Source organism: Aspergillus pseudotamarii (genome assembly GCF_009193445.1).
Source record: "Aspergillus pseudotamarii strain CBS 117625 unplaced genomic scaffold BDV38scaffold_63, whole genome shotgun sequence".
Classification (NCBI taxonomy): Eukaryota; Fungi; Ascomycota; class Eurotiomycetes; order Eurotiales; family Aspergillaceae; genus Aspergillus; species Aspergillus pseudotamarii.
The window spans coordinates 151,328-171,893 of NW_022475077.1; the positions used below are offsets into that span (position 1 = coordinate 151,328).

General features: G+C 50.6%; 6 protein-coding genes across 6 annotated transcripts; 2 read left to right on the top strand and 4 right to left on the bottom strand.

Annotated features, from left to right (window-relative positions):
- The first annotated feature begins 447 nt into the window (after positions 1–447).
- Positions 448–6,568, top strand: BDV38DRAFT_182272 (putative NF-X1 finger and helicase domain protein). Its single transcript, XM_032052100.1, has 2 exons — positions 448–579; positions 634–6,568. Exons 1-2 carry the CDS (start codon positions 566–568, stop codon positions 6,380–6,382), a joined length of 5,763 nt encoding a protein of 1,920 aa, XP_031909761.1. The 5' UTR covers positions 448–565; the 3' UTR covers positions 6,383–6,568.
- On the bottom strand, positions 6,535–8,445 carry BDV38DRAFT_295956 (uncharacterized protein; the record flags this gene model as incomplete). The annotated part of the gene is made up of 2 exons (XM_032062816.1): positions 6,535–8,160; positions 8,395–8,445. The coding sequence occupies 2 exons, from the start codon at positions 8,443–8,445 to the stop codon at positions 6,754–6,756; spliced, it is 1,458 nt and encodes a 485-aa protein (XP_031909762.1). The 3' UTR covers positions 6,535–6,753.
- A 2,028-nt stretch (positions 8,446–10,473) lies between these two features.
- Positions 10,474–12,120, bottom strand: BDV38DRAFT_182307 (EF-hand domain-containing protein). Its single transcript, XM_032052102.1, has 5 exons — positions 11,688–12,120; positions 11,358–11,443; positions 10,996–11,291; positions 10,743–10,938; positions 10,474–10,580 (listed from the first exon to the last, which is right to left on the bottom strand). The coding sequence occupies exons 1-4, from the start codon at positions 11,696–11,698 to the stop codon at positions 10,759–10,761; spliced, it is 573 nt and encodes a 190-aa protein (XP_031909763.1). The 5' UTR covers positions 11,699–12,120; the 3' UTR covers positions 10,474–10,580; positions 10,743–10,758.
- Positions 12,074–15,066, bottom strand: BDV38DRAFT_257705 (transmembrane 9 family protein). The gene is made up of 5 exons (XM_032055637.1): positions 14,776–15,066; positions 13,570–14,688; positions 13,178–13,515; positions 12,671–13,106; positions 12,074–12,611 (listed from the first exon to the last, which is right to left on the bottom strand). Exons 2-5 carry the CDS (start codon positions 14,675–14,677, stop codon positions 12,544–12,546), a joined length of 1,950 nt encoding a protein of 649 aa, XP_031909764.1. The 5' UTR covers positions 14,678–14,688; positions 14,776–15,066; the 3' UTR covers positions 12,074–12,543.
- lcp5 (small subunit rRNA maturation protein LCP5) lies at positions 15,067–16,292 on the top strand. Its single transcript, XM_032055638.1, has one exon. It carries the CDS (start codon positions 15,089–15,091, stop codon positions 16,244–16,246), a length of 1,158 nt encoding a protein of 385 aa, XP_031909765.1. The 5' UTR covers positions 15,067–15,088; the 3' UTR covers positions 16,247–16,292.
- BDV38DRAFT_257711 (putative kinesin family protein (KinA)) lies at positions 16,293–20,355 on the bottom strand. The gene is made up of 5 exons (XM_032055639.1): positions 20,072–20,355; positions 19,962–19,999; positions 19,798–19,892; positions 17,301–19,717; positions 16,293–17,238 (listed from the first exon to the last, which is right to left on the bottom strand). Exons 1-5 carry the CDS (start codon positions 20,074–20,076, stop codon positions 17,010–17,012), a joined length of 2,784 nt encoding a protein of 927 aa, XP_031909766.1. The 5' UTR covers positions 20,077–20,355; the 3' UTR covers positions 16,293–17,009.
- Between the last annotated feature and the right edge of the window lie 211 nt (positions 20,356–20,566).

Genomic DNA, 20,566 nt, shown 5'->3' on the forward strand with positions numbered 1-20,566 from the left:
CTCCAAGTTTCGCTGCCTGCGACAGGACCACGTCAACTCCCGCTGGCTGATGATTTCACCGGCAAGGCTGAAGCTGCGCCTCCAATTGGAAAAAAAACAGATACTGCAACCGACAGCCAATCAATATTCTCAAGTGGGATTCACTGACTCAAGACCGTAAACTCCCCGCTGATGCGAAATGATGTGGCAGTCCTTTCAGCTCGAGTGGAGAGACCACGGCTGAGAATCATCGAGTCATACCGAGAGAAAGGCTGGCGGCGTGACGCCACAATGGCATATTCACACATCTCAAGTACATCAGTGAATATATACTGGGTCTCCCATGGCATTCAACCATTTTCGATTAAAATAAGGAGATATTCGTGGTTGATGTGTCTCCTCCACATACATTCTGCGACCGTAGTCGACAGGCCAGACATAGCATATAGCTCTTAATTTTCCAACCTCCTCTGGGACCTCCTCACCATCTACACTTGCGTCCAAAGAAAAGGGTTCCTTTCATGCGGACTCGGATACGTCCGACCGTCCCTCGAAGTATACGAGACCCCGCTGTGAGATCAGCAGAATGGGATCCGCAAAGTAACCCTATCCATACGAAAATATGTCCAACACGACGCTAATAGATTGCGCCAGGATATGCTTTGACTTTGCCCGAACTGGGTCCTGCAAGTTCAAGAATTGTCGATATTCCCATGAGGCCGGCCCGTCAAAGCCTGCAGGCAAAGGAAACAACTCGAGATCGAGCGCGCGAAGACAACAACCCAGTCATAGAACCAACGACAGCAACGGCCTTGCCGCCTGGAAGCGAAAAGCCCCTAAGAGCCGACTAGCGATCCCTCCCCTAGGTGCAGAGCTGGGCCAGTTCTTTGCAACGGCCAGAAGGCTGATCGAAGTGGACGATGACAGCACGGCTCAAGAAGTGATCCAATGCCTCTCCCACGAGGGGGGTCTGCAACGAATCCAGGAACTCATTCAGCGTGACTATTCTCTGATGCCAAATGTCACCAAACGAGATGTATTTCAAAAGCAGTTCCTCCCCTTTCTCGAGAGTATCACCCATCACAAAGTTCTCGCGTCGTTAGTGATGGAGGAGTTTGTGGTGAAAATCTACAACTGTATCTACGGACCAGCCGGGCATCGTGCAGAGCCATTTCTGAATTTTCTGGCCGATGTTGTGCAGCTGGACATTGAACTTCACTCAGATGCAACCTCGACTTACCTAGAACTAGCGCTCCTGGTGTTCTGTAAGGTTATTGAGCTGAACTCGACTGCGTTCATCCAGGAGCCGTTGAAGCCGGTCGCGAGGCGATTTTACGACCTCTTCATGATCCTTCACGCCCTGAAGACTGCGGGGTCACTAGACCGACCGCGGCATCACCTGGAAGTATTACAACGTCAGTTGGAGATTGGATCCGCCCTACCCCCTTTGCTGGGAAGCTCAATGCCTCGACAAGCCCATAAATCTCCTGTAGCCTTTGTCACTCCGAAAGACCCGCCTGGCGGTCGCCACGACAACGATCATGCGGATATTTGCAGGATCAAAATCATGCCTACTTTCCAGGAAATAATGAGTCCGCGTTCCGAATATCTCCCGGGGAAAGACCCGCAACAGTGGCATATCGGCGGTCTCGCCGGGCTCTTGGACCGAAATTTTCGGCTGCTGAGGGAAGACACCATCGGCCAACTTCGAGACGTTAGTCATGCTGAGCTGAGGCCCCGCCGGTCAAGAGATGCGCCGAAGAGTCAAGTCAGGACCAACGTCTATCAGGACGTCCAGGTACGGGGGCTGGATTTCGATCGTTTGATGGGCTTGCAGTTTGTTGTCCAGTTTGCACAGCCGTTGAATGTCAGGTCCGTGTCGGAGGCTCACCGCAGAGAATGGTGGGAGCTATCGAAAAGACTACAATCCAGCGCCCTCGTTTGCCTCACGGATCTCCGAGGATTCGCCATCTTTTGCACCGTCGCCGGGCCAGAGCGTCCCAGAATGGATGTGAGGCAAGAACCGCGGCAAAGGAAGGTCTCCTCGCTGTTCAAGGAGGCGAGAGTTGCATCTGTGACCATGGAGCTAGTGGAACCGACTGAGGAGAATCGGCAGTATATCCTAGATTGTTACCGGCCGCCCAACGGCCGACGCGCACTCTCATTGATTGAGTTTCCTGGGATTCTCTTGCCATCATTCCAACCAACCTTAAAGGCACTTCAGTCAATGAAGAAAGCTGCAGACCTTCCGATGTCCGAATTCCTCGCGCCAGACGAGATGCTTACAGGCCTAGTGGACATGCCGCCTCCCAAGTATGCGGCGGTGCCAGGGTTTAGTTTCAACCTACGTTGTCTCATGGACGACCGGTCGGACCTCCTAGTGAGCCCGTCGCAACCCCTTGACATGGAGAAGCTCCAAAAGAAGTCTACCCTTGATCATGCACAAGCACGGGCTCTTGTCCATACACTCCAGCGAAAGATAGGACTGATCCAAGGCCCACCAGGCACGGGCAAAAGCTATACTGGTGTCGCTCTGATCAATGTCCTGCTCGCTAACAAGGCGAAAGTAAAGCCACAGCTTGGCCCTATCATATGTGTCTGCTACACGAATCACGCTCTCGATCAGCTTCTAGAAGACCTATTGGACAATGAAATCACGACTCAAATCATCCGTATCGGCTCGCAGTCCAAGTCAGAAAAACTACAGCCACTCAATCTCAAAACCGTAGTTCGACAGATTGACAAAACAAGGTTGGAAAAGGAGGAGCAGTGGAAACTGCAAGTGAACTTCGATGATTACGAAAACAGATTCGATGCACTTAAACTAGATGCAATAGGCACCGATCGAAGCTTGCAGTTCCATCTGAAGCGAAACCATCCTCGCCAATTTAGTCAACTGTTCGGCAAGGCGGAGGATGGTTTTGAGAAGGCTTCTAATCGACGCCGTCAACACCTTCTACAGACGTGGCTTAGATCGGGTCCAGCAACTAAGGGCCAGCCGCGTGCGGTGGACGCCCTTCATCAGGTTCATTTGGACAACATGACTTCCAAGGAACGCAGAATATTATACAATCATTGGATCGGAGAAAGTAGACAAGATCTCCATACTCAAGCTCGCTCGATCTTGGCATCGCACCAGGAAAATAAAGCGTCCTATGATAGGATCCGAGACGAACTAGATCTGCGATGCTTGCGTAATGCGGATGTAATAGGAGTCACGACGACTGGCTTGGCCCGCAATCTGAACATGCTGCGCAGACTACAATCGAAAGTGATCATGTGCGAGGAGGCGGGCGAGGTCCTAGAAGCTCATCTCCTCACCTCACTTTTACCATCGGCCGAGCATGTCATCCTGATCGGAGATCATCAGCAGCTTCGGCCTCAGATCCAGAACTACGGGCTTTCTCGAGAGAGCAGAACAGGACAACAATACTCCTTGGATCGCTCCCTATTCGAACGGCTTGTCGAACCGGATGATGCCGTTGACATAAGGCTCCCATTTTCTACACTGGAAACACAACGACGGATGCATCCCTCAATCGCACAGCTGGTCCGAGACACATTGTACCCTAACTTACAGGACGCACCTTCAGTTAGTCAGTATCCTGAGGTTGCAGGTATGAGGAAAAGGCTTTTCTGGCTTGACCATCGACGGCCTGAAGGCAACCCTTCGATCCAGGATGCCATGGCAACATCTCACTGGAACGATCACGAAATTGAATTGACATCGGCTTTGGTAAACCATCTGCTGCGCCAAGGAACATACCAAGCAGGTGACATAGCTGTTCTGACTCCATATCTTGGCCAGCTTCACCGAATGAGGCGTACACTAAGCCAAGCATTCACAATCACCCTTGGAGAAAGAGACCAGGACGACCTTGACAAGGCAGGCTTCACAGAAGATGAAAGACCGACGCCGCCGAGCGCAGTGTCCAGATCTACCCTCCTACAGGCACTGAGAGTCGCGACTATTGACAACTTCCAGGGTGAGGAGGCAAAGGTGGTGGTGATCTCTCTGGTGAGAAGCAACGATCAAAATCGATGTGGCTTCCTCCGCACACCAAATCGCATCAATGTTTTGCTTTCGCGTGCACAGCATGGAATGTATATCATCGGTAACTCGGAAACCTCAAGGGGTGTGGACATGTGGCATAAGGTTCTTGGCATCTTTGAAGAACATGATAACTTTGGCACAGGCTTAGAGCTCAAATGCCCCCGCCACCCTTCTACTCCCATCACTGTATCACAGCCGGACGACTTCGTGCAATTTTCGCCTGAAGGAGGTTGCAGTCTGCGATGCGGCAAGCGTTTACAGTGTGGTCACCCGTGCAAGCAAAAATGCCACTCAGAGATACTTCACCAGACAGTCTATTGTCCAGAGCCATGCCCACGTCCACAGAAAGGATGTTCCCACCCTTGTCCCAAATTTTGTGGTGACACATGTCCGAAGAGATGCGGCATCGTAGTATTTGATGCAGACCGGGTCCTCCCTTGTGGTCACTCAATGGCCAGTCTTCCTTGTTGGCAAGCACAAGATCTCAGCCTCGTTAAATGTCCAATGTTTGTCAAAAAGCATGTTCCTTATTGCAACCATGAAGTAACAATCGCCTGTCACATCGATGTGAGCAAGCCCGAGTACAAATGCACGCGCCAATGTCATGCTGCTTTACCCTGCGGCCATAACTGTAAGCGTCAATGCAGCCAATGTATGATTCAGACAAATGAGGAAACCAAGGCAGATCATGGGCCATGCAAGCAAAGGTGTGGCCGTCTCTATTCCACATGTGCCCATACCTGTGCAGCAGAATGCCACGGGGAGACTCCGTGTCCGCCATGCACAGCGCCCTGTGATGTCCAGTGTGTTCACTCCAGGTGTTCTCAAAAATGTTCCGAGCCATGTGCCCCTTGTGCAGTATCAAAATGCCTGTCTGTCTGTCCGCATAGCGCGTGTTCCATGCCTTGCGCCGCTCCGTGTGATCACATTCCATGCTCTCGACGATGCGAGAAATTTCTACCTTGCGGCCACCAATGCCCGTCCTTATGTGGTGAACCTTGTCCAGCGGAGAAATTCTGTCAAACATGTGCGACTGACGACATCAAGGATATATCTGTGGACTTCATCTTGGGTCAGACATACAAAGAGATTGACCTAGACGAAAATCCTTGCATATTTCCCCCATGTGGACATTTTCTAACTGTGGAAAACATGGACGCTCAAATGGATCTTGGGAAACACTATGTGGTTGATGAAATGGGAAAGCCGATCTCAATCTCCAAATCATCCGAGCCGTTCTCCATCTCGGACATTCGGAACTGTGCCACCTGTCGAGGTTCGTTGAGAAGTATATCCCGATATGGGAGACTCGTGAGGCGTGCCTTGTTGGACGAAGCGACGAAGAAATTCATTCTGTACGTAAATCAGCAGTACGTACCGATGGCTCAGAAACTTGCCCAATTTGTGGCTCAGCTGCCACAGCACAAAGGGACGGCGGTAGCAAAAGCATTCCAAAATGAACTTACTCTCAAGGTTCAAGGGCCACCAGACCACCAAATCCGATTGATGCACCAGCAGCTCGGGAAGTATGATACGACAAGGTGGAAAGATTTAATCCTCTTGCGGCATCAGGTTACAGAATACTATAACAAAGTCAAGGTGGAGGAGCAGCCATTCAACCAAGTACGCAACATGGTGGAAGACGCCCGTCGTCGCAAACGAAAAACCGGGCAATTTGAATTTGACGAGAATGTACTTCAGACGAAAGGCTGCGTTCAAGCAGCTTCTCTATTGCTTCGCCTCGACACAGCATTGATTGGGGACTTCCTCTCTTTGTATAAACAAACTCCTGGCAAGTCCAACAAATGTGTTCTACACCTTGACCTTCAGGCAAACCGAAAGGAAGGCGAAAAGCTGACGGCCATGGCTGTCAACTCACAGCGCGTATTGCACCAGGTCGAGGGATATCTATTCCGCGCTCAACTGTGTGCCCTAGAGAGCCAGAGCAGCGGCCAGCCAACACGGGTAGAGGACCTTCTGGAAGAGGGTAATGAGTGCATTGACCGAGCCCAAAAGCTGTGTACGGCGCACCCTGGGCAGGTGCGTGGACTTTCTGACGAAATCGAGGGCACTTTGAAGATGCTCCGCGGCGGTACGTTTTACACACCCGTGACCAGTGAAGAAAGAATGGCGGTTGTCGCTGCTATGGCGCGGGAATTTAGAGGCACCGGACATTGGTATCGTTGCGAGAATAATCATCCTTTCACCATCGGAGACTGCGGTGGTGCTATGGAAATCTCCACCTGTCCCGAATGTGGTGCACGTGTAGGTGGTCAACGCCATCGGACCCTAGCTGGAGTGACCCGTGCCGATGATTTGGAAGTGAACTTGGCCCGGCTAATGATTTGACACTATGCGACCTGAGAGTCCCAGTGGAGATCAGTGTTTGATGATGACTTTGTCTCCAACATAGTGAAGTAGAACCAAAAGACGACTGGGCAACCTGCCATTGCAAGGATTGATTCTTCACATCTTGTGGGGTTGAACAAGTTTGAAGAATGACACACTAAACAGCGTAGTCACGGAAAGAGACGCTTCATGAGCAGGATCCAGAAGGGGCGTTTCCCAAAGTAGTGACTGCCGCAAAGTACAGCAATACATATCATCAATATTCACATTTCTATCTACTTGTAGGGGTATCAAGAAGAGACAACACCAGGTCCAGTTTCAAGCAACTAAACTCCAGACTCATAGAAACTCAACGCCGTCAATTGTCAAGGTTATTCAAGCAAACTCACCCGTACTCCGTCCATACCCATCGTCCCTGCAATGTGATCCATCCAGTCTGTCGTAGGCGGTTTTCTGTACGTGGGTGTGATCAAGGACTCTACTACTAGCTGCGGCGTATGTGGCGAGTCCGGTGGTGTTAAAGGACGTATCACAGAACCTTCGGAGCTGGCTGGGCTCGAACAACTATCCCCCGAAAGAAGTGGACATTCTAACTCGAGCGAGGTTCGCTGTGTCGGATCCATGGCAAGGACCAGCTGGTTGAGGATCAGCAGGCCCGAGCGAACACCACTCGCGAAAAGTGTCGAGTAGCCGTCGAGAAAGAAATGTGGAGACGGGCCGATGAAGCTCTGTCGAGCATCTTGACCAGTACGACGCATTGACACCGAGATACCAAACTCCGTGTTAATCCCTCGAAGCGCCGCGCGGGCGGCCTGAACGCTACGCAAGACGTCCGGCTGACGCCTAGCCCTCTCCTCTAAGGAAAGGGAGAGCAACTTGCGCACTTGCTTTACATGCCCGGGTATCTTCAGGACCTCGAGGAAGCCACGCTCCACAACATCCGTATACAAGGATGAATCGGGTAGCTTGGCATTGTTCGCGGCAATTTCTTCATTGAGGGCCTGCCACTCAGGCTCCTGCAGAAAGCATTCTTCCCCAGATATCAGGGCCGCTGTGACTAAGAAGCCTCGATAAGCGACGTACATGGCACAACCAAACCCATGAAGATGAGCCGCCGGACCCCGAAGCTTCATCAGGGTCCGGATCCCTGACGCATGTTTTAGCCACGAGTCTGCATCAGTACAGTGGTGCTTCTCATAAACCGCGAGGGTGATCGCCGTCGCCAAGGCCTCGTCCGATTTGGCTGTGGAGACGTCGGACAACAACCCGCCCAGGCACCGTAAGGACTGAATATACATCACCCGAGCTTCTTTCAGAAGTCGCTGGTCATTGTGCACAGCACCTGCATAGGAGGTAGTGCAAGCGCGGAGAGCCCAATCGAAACATGAATTAGTCCCTCTCCGATTTTCGACATATTCCACCCAATTTACCGGCACTTGGGTCTCGGTGCATTTGAAATAGCAGGGGAAGGCTGATAGGACGAAGTTGGTAAATACCTGGGTCTGCAGGGATGAGGCGGCGGTAACGGACAGCGAATGCGATACCGTTTCGTTGATCGGAAAGGCAACCGGCAGATATTGGATATTGGACCGGGTCGACCTCAAGGGAGGGTCACCTTCACGATCCAAGACTGGTGAGAGGCGCGAGGGCTGCGACGACGTCGACCGATATTTCTGTCGCAAGGCGGGGCCTTGGTCGCGGAACTCGATCGCTCTGATTTGGCGCAAACAGGGTGTGTTGAGGCTTTTACATCGTGCGCAAGGGTTCCTGCCATCGCACTGTCGTGGGGGGTTAGCGTTATCATCGGCAGGATCAAGGTATCGGGCATCATTGGCTGGTATCCAGAAATCAATCAATGAATTGACGCCGGGCTCCACTTCTCTGCAAGGGCCATAATCTAGATCGAGACGATAGATCGGGATCTCGGCATCTGTGATCTGTGCTGGTTTTGAAGGGGGCCAAGTGGGATAGTGCCACTGGGGGCGATTTGGAAAGGAATGCGGTCACCGCACAACATTCAGAGGAAAATTGATTGGTGCGGGAAAAGCATGTTCATTATACATCACACTTAGGCAACAGTGAATGCGCAGGGGGGAAACAAGCATTGGTAGGAACAGGCTACACGGACCTTAAGGTGGGCGTCAATGCAGCCACGACAACCGCGTGGCACTCGAACCATTGGCGCAGGAATGAAGCAGAGCGCCTTCGTTCTCGTATCCGGACCCGTTCGGCATGGAGCAAAGCGTTAGTCTCAAACGACTGACGCAGTAGTTTCTTTCAGAATGGAGTCATCGGCTGGAGGTTTCGGGGGAAATTGCCGGGGAACAAAAGAGAATAATAATGTGAAAGGGTGGAGTTGACACTGTGGGCCGGGAAAGAGCCACCACTACTAGGGCAGTGGAACCTCCCATCGATGTTCCATCAATAGAGTACACTAAGAAATGAAGCCCAATATAATATTCTTCAGGACAACAACGCCTCCCACACCTTTTTCTCATAGTTCATAGTTCATTGGAAATTTAGTCACGTCCCTCGCTGGCCCTTTTTGTTTCACTTTTTTTCAACGCATTAGTTCATAAGAACTCAGTGTTCAAAAATAAAATACTAACGGCGTACGAATCGAAAGGAGAGAGTCTTATTGTGCCAGTTGCGTTTCAGTCCTGCTCAATGCATTAAGCGCCTGGTCTACAGTGATGCGAGCACCTGGGAGGAATCGCATCAATCTTTGAATAACCTGAAAGAAGAGGGGCTAGTTTTGGATGTCGCACTTCATCGGCGAATTTTCGTTCTAGCTCGGACAGATCGCAAATCTTTCAAGCAGCATTAGAAACACCGTCCATAAGGTGTGCCACTCGGTTGGTAGACTCTCACAAAGCCAATCATTTGGAAGACTAAAACTTCGTCCTCTCCAAGATACCAGAATGGATATGTTGTTGAATATGAACGAATAAATCTGTATCTTATGTTTTAGCAGAGGTGGTGGTTGTAAATTATTAGAGGAATACACTTACCATGCACCCTGCGCGCCACAAATCGACGCGATAATCAAAACTGCCTGTGAAGATTATCTCGATGTTCCTGGCTGAGCCAACACTTCAGGTTCCTCCCCTTGAAGAAAGCTCTCTCCAACATCAAGCAGACGAATTTCTTTGTCGTCTTCATCTACCCACTCGACCCACTCTGCTGCCTCAACTAGCTGAGTTGGCAATCCAATTTGCAAAGGTGCGCCATCAACAGGGACCAGCGGCTCGATTTCTGGGTCCAAGAACTTCAAAAAGTTCGTTTTCCGTTGCGTAGGATAGAGTACTGCAACTAAATGCCATGTTTCGACCGCTTATATCTAATACTATGTAAGAACCACTTTCCCTAACTGGGGGGAATACAGTTAGAAGGGAGAGCTTTCTTACCACCGTGACACATGCCGGCACTGTGTATAAACTCGAGAGCTTTCAGAAGCTGTGTATTTTTATACATGGCTGGAAGTAGGCAGGGAGTGGTCCCTGAGCAAAAAGCAGCGACATATCGGGCCGAATCCGGAAAGAGTAGTACCCAATAGTACGAGACTGCTAACTAGTACTACCTACTACCTAGTAAGAGTCCTGGCTAGTACTAGATAATTTCTTTCATTAACCAATGCGGTAGTACTACCTACTCAGGTAGCATTTCGTCTTAAGCTAGCACATGTAGCAAAGGACCACACAAGAGACTAGGTGTGGACATCTCAAGTATCCACCGTCCCGGAGTAGGGGTAAATGTACATATATATATCTTTCTGTATGTATGCCGAATCTCTGTACACCTTAGGTTCGGAACATCTCAACTCTAAAAACTACATTGCGAAGGCTCAGTCATGCAAATGCCCGCCAAACGTTCGAACATGCCAACATAATCGTCAATCCATCCCCTCACCATATCAGGAGAAGCATAGACTCAATCAACCATCTCGCGCTTTCTTTTCTGCAAACTGAAAGGACATAAATTTGTCAATGAAATCCAAAGAGACCAACGAGACAGACCGTTTCCTATGGTATTTTCATGATAAATGCCCCCGAAAGATATGGCTAGGATATAGCACATTCAATCGAGACTGGGGGAAAGTGTACAGGAGAAGCGATCCGACCAGAATACCACCAATACGGGGCACCAGGTAGACAAGTACAGGGACAGGCAATAATGGGAATCCTAGACGCAAAAAGACCTAAAAGAAAATAATAAACACAAGACAGAAATGGTTAAGTTAAGAAAAGGAGAAAAGAAAAAACCAAGACTTCCGACTACGCCGGATTCGCCGAAAAAGAAAAAGAAAAGAAAAGAGAAGAGAAGAGGGAGAGGTTTATAGGTCATGGGAGAAGAAACATACAAATGCGACCACCCACTCATACCAGTCCATCGTACAGAGACAGGGCGCTCACGATCGTCTCGTCGCGCTTGCTACCCTCTTTAAACTCCTCCATGTCAAGGCTGCCATTCTCATCTTTGTCCATCATCCGGAAAATCTTGCGAACTCGTTTCTCCGGGGTGTCCTCATCTTCGGGGAGTTTCACCATCGAGCCCACCTAATCATCCGTCAGCGCTCAGTCACAGACTCCTTCCAATGCTAGCGGGTGACATACCATCTTATAAATCGCCTCCACGATAGCGAGCATCTCGTCGTACGTGATCTTACCATCCCCATCGATGTCATACAGCTGAAACGCCCAATCCAACTTGTCCTCCATTTTGCCCCGGGATGTGACCGACAATGCACAAATAAATTCCTTGAAATCGATCATCCCGCTATTATCCGAATCGAAGACACGGAATACGTAGTTGGCGAATGATGACGGATCGCCAAAGGGGAAGAATTGTCGGTAGATCTTCTGGAATTCTTCCTTGGTCAAGGTTCCCGAGGGGCAGTCCTTCAAAAACCCTACACCGGAAAGCCTCGGTCAGCCCAAATATCTTTTGACATATAGGGAGGTACGTGTCAGCGCACCTTTATACCATTGCTGCAGTTCCTTTTTGTCGAAATGGGTAGCTTTCTGAAGCTCATCGAGCTGGGAGGGGGAAAGCTTCGACTGACTGACCGGTTATTGGTGTTAGCGCACACGGACCAACCAGTGAGGGAAATCACGGCATCGCAGGAAAGAGCGGAAGAAAAGCCGGACAAGCAGAATGTGACGACAAGCGAGACAATTTGATCGCCAAGGCTGTTGCTCTCAGCAAGGAAAAGACAGGGACTGCGCATGGAGATCCCGCCTTGAATGTTCATATTGTTTTCATGGCTGTGAAGAGTACGCAAAAACGGAGAAGCACGCGCACTTACGATTTACCCATGATCACAACACGCGCCTCAAGACTGCTCCAGATTTATTGTAAAATATCACTTAAGAGCTTTTGTAGAGATCTTAATCTCACAGGTCGATCCGATCTATTATGCGCTGAGGAGGGGAGTGCAAGATGCAGCTGCGGAAGATCGCGGGGTAAACGAGGTTTGGATTGATAAGATCGTGCGCCCCGTGGCCGGAGGGATCGTTTCACAGTATTAAAGACCGGATGAAAGCACGAGGCAAACCAGACCCGTGAAGATTTCAACCACGAAAGATTTGACGTAAACCAGGGAAACGGGGAGCAATTGGGATTTCCGATCAGCGGGATTTGGAAATGGGAAAATAGATTGAAACCGGGGGGAAAGAAGAGTGATTAGTGGCGTTAAACACCGGGGGAGCCGCCGGTCCAGACCTTTGACCGCCAAGGGAGAGACGCAAGAGAGCTGACGCACTAGGGGTCCACGCCGTAGTTTGCTAAGTTACGATATGCACCCCAGGAAATATCTACTTGGTACTGTGTTCAATGACTTCGTTCGTATATCATACAATACGGTTCGGTTGACCTTGTCCGTGCACATGAATTATCAAATCCCACCCGCTCCACTAGCGCCAAACAATCTTCCAAACACGAAAACAGCATTCTCGGATACTCTATGTACAGGTCATGGACAATGCATCGGATGGAGTTAGCAAATGAAATACGAATGCGCGCAAGTTATACAGGGGATATTCGGAACAAGACTGGGGGGGAGGAAAAAGAGCCTCCATCATTTTGTACGGCGCAGAGGTGAAGAGGCAAGGCCGCCAAGCGCGGTGTCCGGTCAATTGAGGAAATACAGCATCAAGAACGTTTTAGTCCACCTTAATGGAGCTATAGATGCGCTGTACAAATGCCCAACTTGCGAAAAATCCGATCGAGCCTGTAGATGAATTAGTTAGCAGCGATGGAACCAACATGAAAAGATAGCCCGCAACTTACCAGTCAAGATGAAAACAACGAACCCAATCAGTGCGGAGTATCCGACATACAGCACCGCACCCGTAAAACCGCCAAAGCTCACTCGGGTTGCCCAGAAAAGCAGCGCGTTGAGGAAGACATAGCCGCCAGTCATACCGGCGCCAGCGAAAGCCCTCCACTGCCACCGGTAATTCTCTGCGCACAACAGGAAGTACACCAAGAGCACCGTCGTAGCCGCAGTTGTGAGGATCATCAGCCCGTAGCATAGGAACAGGAACCCAAACATGTAGTAGATCTTGTTGGTCCAAAGCGACGTCATAATAAAGTATAGCTCCACAAAGATCGCCCCGAAGGGAAGAATACCTGTCAGCAGCAACGAAGGGATGGTCCGAAGACTGCCAGTCATGGGAGGGACCTGGCGGGGAATCTGATTGGTCTTCGTGGGTCCTTCCACAGCCTAGGGAAAGGGTCAGCATGGACACGTCTCAGTCCAGGATATCATAAGCATCACAAGCAAAACAAACATACACGCTGCTTGAATCCGAGCCAGCTACCCGCAACACTCAACGGCACGCTAATGACGAACCAAATCGCAACGAGAGCTAGCATAGTGCCGAAGGGCACAGCCCCACTGGAACCTTTTGCCCATACAAACAGGTTGAGCAAGAAGAAGGTGCTGAAAATAAAACCGGGAACTAGGACAGGGGTCATAACAATATTGCGCTTCCAAGCTTCTCCGCCGAACGATTTGTATACTCGAGCGGACACATAGCCACCGATAAACCCGAAAAGTGTATAAATGAGAAGGGTGGCTGTGGCTAAGAAACCACGGTTGGCTGGGGATAGAAGACCAAAGAGAGCGACAACTAGACCAGCCGATTAGTATAAAGAAATTCGCCATCACCACCAGGTAAACTTACGGACTGTCGCGCCCGTCATCATGAAAAGCTGTGCGCCATTTCCAACAAGGACACTCAACAGGAGGGGAGATTTCGGGCATCGGAAAACATCGCCATGTACTAACTTCCAGCCAGAATCCTCTTGGATACCATCTTCCACAGCGGCCGACGTTCCATCCAAATCCTCTAGGTTGATCATATCCAGCCGATTATACCGGGCGATGTCCTTCCGGAGAGCCCTGATCAAGATCATGCTCACCATGCCGACCAGGAAAACCACAAAGACTGCGGAGTTGATCAAAGAGAACCAGTGGATTTTCGGATCGTAGACATGCAGATACTTATCCCAGCGGGTAGCCCAGGGCGTAGATGATTCACGCCAGTACACGCTGTACGTCCAAGTGACGCCAGTCTCACTATCCTCATCCAGAATAACCGGGACATCACTGGATCCACAGTCCACGGTCCCGTCACCCTGAACCTTGGAATTCCCGCGGGAGTCGGGCTGAACTAGCACGCCGACAACCCGATACTTGTCCTTGGCTCCGTACCCTACTGCATGATACTCAATAAAGATATCGAAGTGGTTGTTCAAGACCGCCTGTCCATTGTCATTCAATGATCCCAGCGCAAAGCCCGGATTGTAAAATTTAGCCTCGGTGACGGATTCCACGTTGATCTGGGCGCCGGGGAGTCCATCCACGAGCCAATTCAAGTTGTATCCTTGCACAATCCTCCGATTGGTAAATTTGGCGCTACGGGAATCGAACTTGGCCTCCTCCTTGCAGACAGCTTTGCACGTTTCGTTCTTGCCCATAAAGAGCTCGAAGGGCGACGATTGAATCCGATCGCCGAACAAAATGCTCCCTAGCGACTCACGTATATACTTGGGTCCATTTTCAGGGGCGCAGAAATGAAACGCGGGGTGATAGTAGTCGTAGGAAAACACGGAATGGAGTTGCTCATCCTGTTGCGCAAGCCCCGGAGTGAGATGGTTGACATATAGCGGCACTGATTGTCCTTCATCGTACGAGGTGGGTGCTACACCCGGTAGGTAGAAGGCCGTGGTGAGAGAGGGTGCCGCAAGAAGAAGAGAATATATGGAAAGCGTTCGTTTGCTGAACGCCATTGTGGGCGTCTCTGTACAATAACAAAGCGTAAAGATTAGCTCGTCTGTCGCCGCTCTGGGATACTATGTTGTTCTAGAAATGCATTTGACTGACATACAAGTCTACAGTTGCCACTCCAGGAAAAATCTTTCAGTGGCTCATTGGGCGGGTACGGCGATTATTCAAGGGAAAACCGCTACCTCGAAGGTCAAGCGTTGAGCTAAACGGAGATTAGACCTTTCGGGCGGAAATGATGGAGCAAAACGGGCTTCGACGGTTGCGATGAGGCCAGCTATCGGTCTTGGCACACGTGATGGGTCTCTCGAGGAGGCTATCGGCACGTGTTGATAAGAAATCCAAAAATTTCCCTTGCAAATCTTCAGTTTACATATCACAAGTGGAAACGAACCAGTGCCACTCATCACATCACAATGGCGACCGCTACGCAACAGCCGGAGAACTCCGGTTTGCAAAATATTTCTGCTCTATTGGAAACCATTACTGGCTGTCTGACTACTGCCGGATCATCCCTCCCCAAGGAAAAGCGAGACGCACCCTCGGAAGTGTCGATCGAACCTCCGCAAGATGGTATATCACTACTAGACACCAAGAGCGACTTACTTCTCTCCTATACACACAATCTTGTTTTTCTGATGCTATTTCAATTGCGCGGACTATCAAAGGATCGTGATGGCGAAACTGAAGCAGATCAGTCTCTGCGTGAGGAGACCGTTAAAAAGCTCGCAGAATTACGGGTTTACCTGGACCGCGGTGTGAGGCCTTTAGAGGGACGACTTAAGTATCAAATAGACAAAGTGATCAAGGCCGCCGAGAATGTGGAGAGAACCGAACGCACAGCCGCGAAGACCAAGGCAACCGAAGCAGAGTATTCTGGCAGCGAGGATGAATCGGCATCGGAGAAGGGCTCGAGCGATGGTGAAAGTGATAGCGCTGAAGGAAGTGATGAAGACCAGGAAGATATCGATGAGATGGCATACCGACCCAACGTCTCGGCCTTTGCGAAGAAAGTCGAACCGGAAGCGCGGGCAGAGAGGTCCACCACGAAGGCCCCCAGCGACGGCATCTATCGCCCACCGAAGATCATGCCAACAGCTCTTCCCACCACTGAAACCAGAGAACGCCGGGAGCGTGGTCCGCGCCGGTCAACCGTTATCGATGAGTTCGTCAATGCCGAGATGTCGTCCGCACCGATGGCGGAGCCTAGCATTGGTAGTACGATCGTTCACGGTGGCAGACACACCAAGTCCAAGAAGGAAAGAGAACACGAGGTGGAACGAACAACTTATGAAGAAACCAACTTCATTCGATTGGCAAAGGAGAGCAAAAAAGATCGAGCCAAACGAGGTGGCCAGGCCGCCAAGAACACTTATGGAGGTGAAGAATGGAGAGGCCTTACTGAAGGTGCGGACCGCATTTCAAGGCTTACACGCAGGGCTAAGGGAAGTGGTGGCGCGCTGGATAGGAGTCGGAAACGCAAGCACGGAGAGGAGGGGCCGCGCGGTGATGGTGCAGCCGTGGGTCAAATCTTTGAGAAGCGGCGGAAGAAGATCGAGGGCTGGAAACGGTAGTTGCATTTATCTTCCTCGTGCCTTGAGAATGAACGCATCTGTAACTATTTATTCTGATACCATTAGAGAAGCTTCAACAATTTATGTCTTTGTACGGCGCGGGCGAGTGTTTCACCAAGTAGCCATGCACATTCCATTACAGATTGGATGGGGTCGTGGTGTATGTCATTTAACAGAAGGCATCTCTCTTATCGCAAAGAGCCTTCAAGGGTAGAATCAGTGCCGGCCAAATATGCTTGCTTGATAGGTAAGGTAGCAGTGACGGCATATAGTGAAACTAATCAGGACATAGATGGATAACCCGGTACAGAGCAGACCCTGTAGGGACGTTTTAAGTCGCTGACTGCAGGCTAGCAATCAAGCTGCACATAAGTGTATACAGTGTATGTGACCAGTCTTTTGCAGTAGAAGATCGTTTTGTATTGTATAACCTATTCCACCGTCCTTCACAGCTACTCTGCCGTAATGCGTTCTATCATCATGTACAAGGGTATCGGCGAGACCCAGAGGCCGCTGGTGACACAGGCTGGGTGCTCATTCTAATGTACCAAAGGCTCAAACGGGGAAGACGAAGAGACAAGAGGACAAAGAAAGAGAAACGAGAAAAAGGAAATCATAAGACAGTAGGGAGCTTCATTCACACAACATGCTCGGCATATATCGCACGAGAAGACATGAAAATGTAGGATATCAGCGTGTCAAGAATGTTCTTCAAATATCTTCGGCGAAAGGATAAAATAAACAACAAAAGAGAAATCGTGGATCATCGTCTATCAAAGAACCAGCTGGTGCGCTTTCCCGTCTCCTGGGACTGGACTCCGGCAACCGGAGCACTGCTCTCGGATCCTCCGCCGCCGCCACGGAGCGGCTTCGCAATTCTCGAGCCGCCAAAGCTAAAAGTGCCGCCGCTATCCATACTCGGAAGACCCCTGGTAGAGCCCTGCTTCGCAGCCTCGAGTCTCTCTTTGACAGCAGTAAGTTGAGCTTCAAAACTGTTGGGAGGATCGTAGTTAGTCACGGTGGCATCCAGAAAGCAAATAAGATAAGTCCATACCGATGATTGGCCTGGGTGAGTTTCTCCTGGCTCTCCTGGAGCAGGCTCTCCAAGCTTGCGATGCGCTCGTTTCGGGCGATCAGTTTCCTCTCTGCAATAGCAACTTCCTTCTTCAAGCTGCTGTTCTGTTCTACCAGCTGCCGCTGTACGTGGGTCAATTGCTCAAGATTGCGCTCCAAGAATGCCATCTTCTTCTGCTGAGCGCGGTTGTTCGAAGAGCGCAGCACATTGTTGTATTGCTCGCGGGCGTCGTCCAGAGAAATCTCCAGTTCCACGACACGCTCACAGCGATTTTGCAGATCGCGCATGAGAGATTTCTTCATGGCATCAAATTCAGCAATCTGCTGCTGTAGGTTCTTGCCTGCGGCTCCGTTCGTCGACACGCGAGTTTGCGAGTCGGCAAGCGACTGGCGCAGCTTGCTGAGTTCTTCATCCTTCTGCGCAATCTCCTTGCGAAGTTCCGAGGCTGCCTGCATTTCGGCGTCTTTCCGGGTAACATAGACCTTTTCTAATCTCTCCCGAATCTCCTCCACATCCTCCTCTCCCAGGTTGCGTTCCAGAAGCTTCTCATAGTCCCGCTCGAGGTCGGCCAGCTTCTGCTCAACTTCTATTCTACGGCTGTCCTGCAGCTCACTCAGCTCGCCCCGATCATTCATAGTCAACTCGGCCTGCCGGATAAGACCTTGGGTCTCCGACAAACTCGTGCGAAGCTCCAGGAGGTCGTCTGGCGCAATGGTCTCGCCCGCTTCGCTAACCTGGTGTAATGCATCAACACGGTTGATGAGATCCTGCAGTTTGCGCTCGTTATCGGAGAATACATTGCCTCCGAGGTCAAATCCGGCCATCATCTTCGCCATCTTCTCCGCCTTTTTCTTCTCCTTCTCGTCTAGTGCAGCACTGGTCTCCTTGGCCTTCATTCGCACGTCGAGAAGTTGCTGCTTGACATCATCCAGTTCGGTCGTTAACTCCGAATTGGCCTCCCGAAGACCATCCATAGTGATGGCAGCCTCCTTGCTTTCATACGATACCTTCTCCAGTTGCATTCGGAGCTCGTTGACCTCGGTGTTCAACTTTTCGTTGTCCTTACCCGAGCGTGCTGAGTTCTCCTTCAATGCCCGGAGCTCTTCCCGTGCCTCACGCAGGCCCCTTTCCACATTGGCAATATGCGACTCCTTTTCAGCGATCTGATCCTGCAGCTCATTCTCGCGCCTGAGGAACTCCTCCCTCTCATCCTTCTCAAGTACAAGACTAGGGGTGCTCGAGCGATCGCCGACTCTCGAGTCGGGACGAGGGGTTTCCGATCGAGCCTCTTGAAGACGAGATGGGGTGCTAGGGCGTGGTCGAGCTTCGGCCTTCGTCGCACTGACAACGTCATTCCTTCCTGGCGTCCATCGATCCTTCGGAACACTCTCGCCACTCCGCCATACATGGACCTCGGTCTCCAGTGCCGATATGTAGCTCTCGAAGTTGATCACCTGGCTCTGCGCTTTGCGTAGCAGCTGCTTCAGTTCGGCGGGGCTCAGTTCGGCATTAACCTTCGCCTTGTTCTTGATTGCCTTGGCTCGCACACCGAATCGCAAGGTCGAAATGGTTTCCGCATCGTTGTAGCTACTCGGGGAGCAGTTGATAATCAAGGTGGTTCTTGAGTTACCTCCCAAACTCTCCTGCAGGATTCGAGTGAGCTTCGAATCACGATACGGAATATGGGTGGATTTGCCATCCGTCAGCGCGTTAATGACCATACCAAGAGCACTCAGACTCTTGTTGATTTTCTTCGCCTCTTCGAGTGTCTGACCACTGGCACCCGTCTTTCCAACCTTTTCACTACCGGCCAAATCGACCAGGAAGAGTTGGCCACTCTTTGCAGAACCAGTCTCGAGATTCTTCTGCGTAACCGTGATGACGAAGATGGAATGGGAACGAGACGACTCCTGATTCATGTTGGTCGCAGCGACTGCTCGTGCCGTGCCACCACGGCGCATCACCTCGTACACTTCCTGAACACTAGAAACATAGACCTCCAGCAGGCCCTTGACGTAAACACCTCTGGACTTTTCCTCGTGCACAGGAAGGTTATCGTTCTGTGGCACCAACAGATCGCGAATACGCTCCATATAGATTTCCATATAACTGACTCGCACCGTGTACTCGATATTACTCGGACTAGTAAGGATGCTGGCGAAGATCTGTTCGACGATACGGGGAATGATACCTTTGCCGATATCGTCGTCGATATCGGATCCCATCATCGTATATGACTTACCCGCACCAGTCTGACCATAGGCAAAAACCGTTCCGTTATAACCATTCAAGATATCGTCGACGGTGGGTCGGATAGAGAAATCGAAGATGTCTGTTTGCTTCGAGTCCATGGGGAAGACCCGGTCGAAGGTGAAGGAGCCGGTACCTTCTCTGGACTGTACATCGGTTAGGAATTTCAAAAGTGACATCCAGAAGAAGGGTTCCGAAGGAGGGATTATCAGCCGGGGCCACGCACATTGATCTGACATGATTGCTCATTTTCGAAATCTACAATGGGTTCACCTCCGGATGACAATTCAACTTTATTTTGCGGTCGGAACCTCGCAACCACTACGAAAGAACTGGTCAGTAACACGACTCGCGAAACAGAAACATCAGTCTCCGGGAGGATATGCGCACCCTTGATAGAGGTGTTGGAGGAGTTAGGGCCAGATGACCTATCAAGCCAGACATAAAAGTGTCAGTCTCCGCCGCTCTAGGCGTTGAAGCGGTGAATCAACAAAACTCACGCCATGTTCACTCTGACCCAGAAACCCGGCGACAGCTTCTAGGGGGGGACAGAATAAAACGAAAGATACGAGAAAGAGAGCCCCACGGAAAGGGGGAAGTATCGGAAATGTCGTTCAGATCAGTTGCACGAGAAGGTGGTGACTTCAGGTACGGTGGGCGATTTGTTGTTTGGGTCAGGGGTCCACGTGCACGACACCACTTGCGTGGGGAGTAATTTAGTGAGGGGACTCGTGATCTCTTCAAACCCCCCAGAGGCCAGAAAAAAAAGAAAAAGAAAAAGAAAAAAATTCTCAAACAAGACCTGCCTCAGCCGGAAGGGCAATATACTACCACAGCGACAGGACTAGTTAGATTGACGTGAAAGAAACAAAGAGATGTGCGATCTCGTTTCTTTGTGTTTCATCAGAGGAGTAAAGTTGTAAAGGAAATCATAATAACACTAAATAATAATAATGCTTCGACACGAGCCGTTAGTCTCCTTCTTGGCATCGGCT